This window comes from Muscardinus avellanarius (genome assembly GCF_963383645.1).
Source record: "Muscardinus avellanarius genome assembly, chromosome: 8".
NCBI classification, from domain to species: Eukaryota; Metazoa; Chordata; class Mammalia; order Rodentia; family Gliridae; genus Muscardinus; species Muscardinus avellanarius.
The window spans coordinates 70,332,622-70,338,621 of NC_137794.1; the positions used below are offsets into that span (position 1 = coordinate 70,332,622).

Sequence of the window (6,000 nt, forward strand, 5' to 3'; positions counted from 1 at the left end):
TCTGAGCATAGACCAAAATGGTTGAACCAGGATATCAGAAACATATATGTATGCCCATGTTTACAGCATCACTTTAATAAAGAATACAAGTAAGCAATGTATATACTGATGAAATAATGTAATAAACACAAAGTATGGTGTGTATATATATGTATGTATATGTATATACATGGTATATATGTATATAGTATATATAGACAATGAATGCTGAGACAGGAGGACTGCAGTTTGCGGACAGGCTCAGCTATTTATTGAGGCCTTTTGCAACTCAGTGAGACCCTGTTTAAAAATAAAAATAAAAATAAGCCTGGGGCTTAGCTCAGAGGTAGAATGCCCCTGAATTTCATCCCTAGTATCACAAAAAAAATACAAAGGCTGTATAATTTCACTCATATGAAATACAATGAGTAATCAAATTAATAATAGACAAGCTGGGTATAGTGATGCACTCCTGTGATCCCAATGCAAAAGGATCATGAGTTTGAGATCAGCCTTCAGCAATTTAGTGAGACCCTGTTTTACAAGGAAAACACAAAGGGGCTGAGGGTATCTTGGGTAGAGAAGGGTCTTGCGTTCAATCCCAGTACAAAAAAAAAATTAAAGAAATAAAGTAGAATGGTGGTTTTCAGGGACTGATGGGAGGGGAAAGGAGGAGTTAAAGCTTTATAAATATAATTTTCACTTTGAAAGATGAAAAAATTTGGGAGCTAAGTAGTGATGATTGTTGCTCAAGTGAATATACCTAATTCCATACAATTTTACACTTAAAATGAATTAAATGGTATATTTTATTTTATGAATATTTTATTACAATTAAAAGTGCATCAGTAGTGGGAGGAAAAAAAACATAAACAGAAATACTAAATGCAATAGTAGTTAGTAGGTAAGAGTGATTAATTATGTCTCAGAGAATGTATTATAAGAAGAAATGTATTTTTTCTTTTTTGTTTTTTTTTCTTGTGGCACTGGAGATTGAACCCAAAGGTATTCTATCCCTGAGCTATACTGTACTTCTATTATTTATTTTTATTTTGATAGGTTAATGAGTTTCACAATTTTGTGTGGCTGTCCTCAAACCTGTGATCCTGCTTTCTCAGCCTCCCTAGTAATGAGATTACATGCATATGCCAAAACACATGTGGAAATATTTTTTTTCATTTCAAGAATAAAAACTAAGAAACCTCTGGAAACCCACAGATTCCCTTTTGAAATGTAAAACAAGCCTCAAACCAGACATGGTAGCACATGCCTATAATCCCAGTACTTGCAAGACTGAGACAGGAAGATCTTGGGTTTGAGATCAGCCTCTGCAACATAGTGAGACTCTCAACAACCTAGTGAGTCCCTGTTTCAAAGTAAAATTAAAAAAAAAAAAAAAGAGTGTGCTGGGGTATAAATCAGAGGTAGAATGACCTCATTATCCCCCAACCTAAAAAGTCTTAAATTACAGCAACCTGAAACTCTTCCATATTTAGTGTAAACTGAACAGAGAGTGCTTGAGATGAAGTACTCAAAAAAAGTGGAACTGGGATGGCAGGTTGGTGATAGAGGATGGAAGGCCTTGCTAATCTTCCTGAGTATCATAGTTGATCATTGGTGAACAAATTTAGTTTGATAGAGGGAGTAAAAATAGCATGTTCCTACTTATTAATGTAATTTTATGCATAACTTTGTTGTGCAAAGACCTGAAGGGACATAAAGATGAGACAGTGGCTAGAAATTAGCAGAAAAAAGAAAATTGAAATAGCATCATTAATAAGTGTGTTACATGATGTTACTGGACTTATTGGAAAGATTTTAAAAACAGCTATGTTTATTATAATTAAGGAGATAAAAGACAAAATTAAAAATTGCCTGAAAACTAGATACTAAAAATGTGAGATTTAAAATATACCTCCCCTAGCTTCTTAACTGAAAAGATTCATTGATGAGTATTTTTAATAGGTGATTAAGCTCAGATGAGGGGAGCAATATTGAACTGGGGACTAGAGATGAAAGAGACAATTCAGAAAGATACATCATAGAAAGACAAAATTGAGTCAGTTACTCTAAACAGAATTTTTGCTTGTAAGTAGTTTGTAAAACTTCTCTGTCTCTCTAACATTTTGTACCTGGCATACTTTGTTTAACAACGGAGACATTCATGAATCCTATTACTTGTTAGCATCCATAACTCTGAGCCAAATCTTCAAAGTAGAGAATTGTTTTCTATGTAAAGCAATGATTGCCCTTTTTCTTTACCTCTGTATGAATATTCAGTAATGAATATTCAGCCTCCAAAAATGGCACACCGACGCATACAGGTATGTATAAGTTTCTGTACTGATGGCTTCAGCCAGTTACAATAGCTGAAGAAAAGGGTAACAGGACGGGAACAATTAAATCTCTCCTATTAGATTTTTTTCAAAGTATATGCCACAAAATAGATAACTTCTTTTAAGATAAATTTAAATCTTTTCAATTTTTTGACATTTTAAAATAATACACACATATGAAAAAGGGATTATATGAATATATATATTTTAATGCACTATTGCTGAACAATTATGATTCTAACATTAATGCCACTGAAGTGAACAATATAAGTTTACCAGAATCCTATAAAATGCACCCTTTCCTCATCATACACCTGCCATTCCCTGAAAATGGTAACCACAATCATTATTTTATGATAATAGCCTCTTTGCTAAATAAAGCAAAAGTTTATTTAAAGTTTTACCACTTAAATAAGAATCTTTAAACACTATAGATATAACTGCCTCCCTTATGCCTATATACTTTTAAAAACCTGGGACAGGAAAGTGAAAAAAGATTCTACATAGTCATGAAGGTCTTTGGAATATCACCTGTAAGTCAATGAAAAATGGGAAAAAAAATCCCCTGACAGAAGTAAACCGGCGTTGGATATCCTGATGGGATTATCTCTGGAGAAGTGTGCATGAGCAGCATTTTATGAAATTACTAAGACATTTCCGAGGGAAATAACAAAAAAGGGAAGACTTCAAAATTTATTCCAACTTTTATGGATATTCAGTTGCTTGATAACATTGAAATCTTTATCGAGAAAGAGCTTTAAAGGTGAAAAAAATCAAGGGATGAAGGTTTATCTTACACTCTGATTTAAAAAAAAAAACATTTGCAAGGCCATATAGCATTTGGGTCCAATTACACAAACAATGAGATACTTGGAAGGTTAAATAAATGGGATTTTTTGTTGGAGGCTTTATCTAGGAACAGAATGCTGAAGAAGAAACAGAAATAAATGTTGAAGAGGTTTTTTATAGTGTACTATGTGGCCTATTTGTTAAAATTTCCAGTAAAATTTATTGTTTATGAAAGTTTTTGTGTGAGCACATTCTTATGGAGAAATTTAAGTATAAGAATAAGAAGGGAATCAGATTTGTCCATTTAGGTAAATATTTGGTTGAAAAATTTGGAGAATAAAGACTAAGATTGCAAGTAGGTAGAACTGAGACGAAAATGGGGATAGTAAGTAAGCAAGAGATGATGGTGGCCTGGTCTACAAAAGAGTCAACATGAATTGAAATAAACTTGTATTTCCCATATTAGATACAGAGAAAGAATGAAAATGACATTGATTTATGGATTAAATGAGGATAAAAGCATGATATAAATATTAAGTATGACATTGAGTTTTAGGTTTATATCACCTAGATTAATGTAAAATTCATAGGAGGAGAAGCAATATCTGCAGGGGAGGTGACACATTCTCTTGTGGACACGACTTGTTTGAAGTTCAAATATGAAATATAAAATAAGTATGCAGAAGACTCGCAACATATGTGTGCCCGGGCCAGTGATGTGTATTTGGGATTCCCAATTTATTTTCAACCCACTTTAATTTGATACAATTGTCACTAAACTCAATGGGTTTTTTAAACTCTCATTCCTACTTAATTTCTTGACTGCCTAAAAGATTTTTAAGGATCTTACAGATCTTTCATGACAGATCCACTTGGTTTTTGTGCTATGATATGCTCTGTTTTCTTTCTATCTGTCTGATTGCCCCTTTCTGATTCAGTGTTGGGCTTGTCCCTCTGTGTTAACTATCGATGATAGTTAAGTTTCCTCAGTCATTGTTTCTAGTTCCCCTATCTTTATTCACTCCTCATTCTTCTGCCTCCCTGTCTTTTAGTCTCTTCCTCTATCCTTACCCCACTCAATTTCATCTACACTCTTTTTTCTCTTAAATTTTTTATGGTGATGCTATATAGATTACTGTCATTAATATCTTTAGCCAAAATTCTTTTTTTAAACTTTACATTTGCATTTTGAATTTATTTCTCCATTTATTTATTTAAATATTTTTAACTCACTTTAAATTTCATATGTCAAAAGTAACATCATAATTCATCTTTCTAACTTGTTTCAGGAGCCACTTAATACCTTAACCACTGTCTCTGTAAATACACCATCTAGAAACAGGAAAAGTTCCTTGACAACTCTCTTTTTAAATTTCTTTTCTGAATAGTCACTTTCCTTTTACATTCAGTGTCTTAAAACTCTATATTCTCTCCATTCCAATTGACACCACTCTAATCCAAGGCACAGCTGATATTCAGTAGATGAGCACATGGTTCTTAAATACATCTAGTCTGCTTATATTTACTATTTCCAATTCTCAACCGTGAATAGGAATGATATTCTACAAATATTAACTCCATTCCATTGCTCTTTTTTGTAAAACTCATAAAGGTCTTTTTATTTCATTGAGAATTAAAAAATCAATTTTGATAACAACTTTTGATAAGAAACTTATGAAAGTGGTTCTCTAGATATTTGAGGTTACCTGTATTGCTATAGATGATTATGCAATAACAAATCACACCAAAAAAATGAGAAGAGAGCCCTTAGGAATACCAGTAAATATGGGAAGGATGGGAAATTCAAGGGAGTAATGAAGAAAGCTATGTGTTTTTTTCTGAATGGAGAGAAGGTTTAAAAGTTTTTTTTTTGTTTGTTTGTTTGTTTGTTTGGCAGTACTGAGGATGGAATCCAGGGGCATTCTACCTCCAAGCTACACCACCGTTCCTATGTTTTTGTTTTTGTTTTTTTAGTCTTTTTATTTTTAGAAACAGGGTCTCACTGAGTTGAGAAAGGCCTCGCTAAGTAGATAAGGGCTGTCTGTGAAACACCATCGTATAGTCTCTGCCTTGCCTGAATACTGGGATACAAGTGTTCACCACCACACCTGGACCGTTATTCTTTATTTTGAAACAGGATCTCAATGAGTTGTAAAGGGTCTCACTAACTAGCTGAGGCTGTTCTCAAACCATGATTCTCCTGTCTCAGCCTCCCAAATGATAAATAATTTTCAAGTTTTTTTGTCTTACCTTCTTCAAATCTTCATAACTCATGAACAGAATGTTGAATTCATCTTTGTGTTTGTATCAGCCTCTTATATGATTGAACCAAGAGCTTCCCAGCACTGAAAAAAATAGTAAGTAATGAGACAAAGGCATCACACTGGTTGAATGGCAGACTATATTCTATCTTTTCTGGTTTAAACTTTTTTAGGATAAAAAAAAACAGCTCCCATCACTGGATATCTATATTGCTGTTTTAGAATGGCTAGAGCTTTGGACAACATTTGCATGATTTTACTAGAGACCTGCCTATGCAAGCTACTCAGTACATGTAAGAAAGGAGGAATAAAGAGATAAGAAGCCCAAGGGCCTTTATTTAAAGATATATTTAAAGCAAGTGTCTTCATTTTCTATTTTCTCCACCCAAAAACATGTCTCTGTTTATCTTGTGATTCTCTAAGATCTCTGGAGAGCTGCAACAGCTCTCTACAATGAGAGAGAATGTGAATGCAATCCTCTAAATGAGTGAGGTCCTGATCACACACTCTAGAATCTTGTATCACTCAATGTTCCTCAAAAGTAGAGTCAACAAATCCACAGCTGCCCTGTTAAGATGCCCTCAGGTCCATGGTAGAGCACAGGAACTCCCCTCAACATTAGCCATTCTAGAAGA

General features: G+C 33.7%; 1 protein-coding gene across 1 annotated transcript in view; it reads right to left on the reverse strand.

The window, feature by feature from the left end:
* LOC308266077 (amine sulfotransferase-like) overlaps positions 1 to 5,378 on the reverse strand; it is a gene marked incomplete at both ends in the record, with an annotated part of 31,810 nt that extends 26,432 nt beyond the window's left edge. The window contains one exon of the mRNA XM_080700111.1: positions 5,355 to 5,378. Coding sequence (XP_080556237.1) covers positions 5,355 to 5,378 — 24 coding nt within the window. The remainder of the gene's footprint in view (positions 1 to 5,354) is intronic.
* Positions 5,379 to 6,000: the final 622 nt, after the last annotated feature.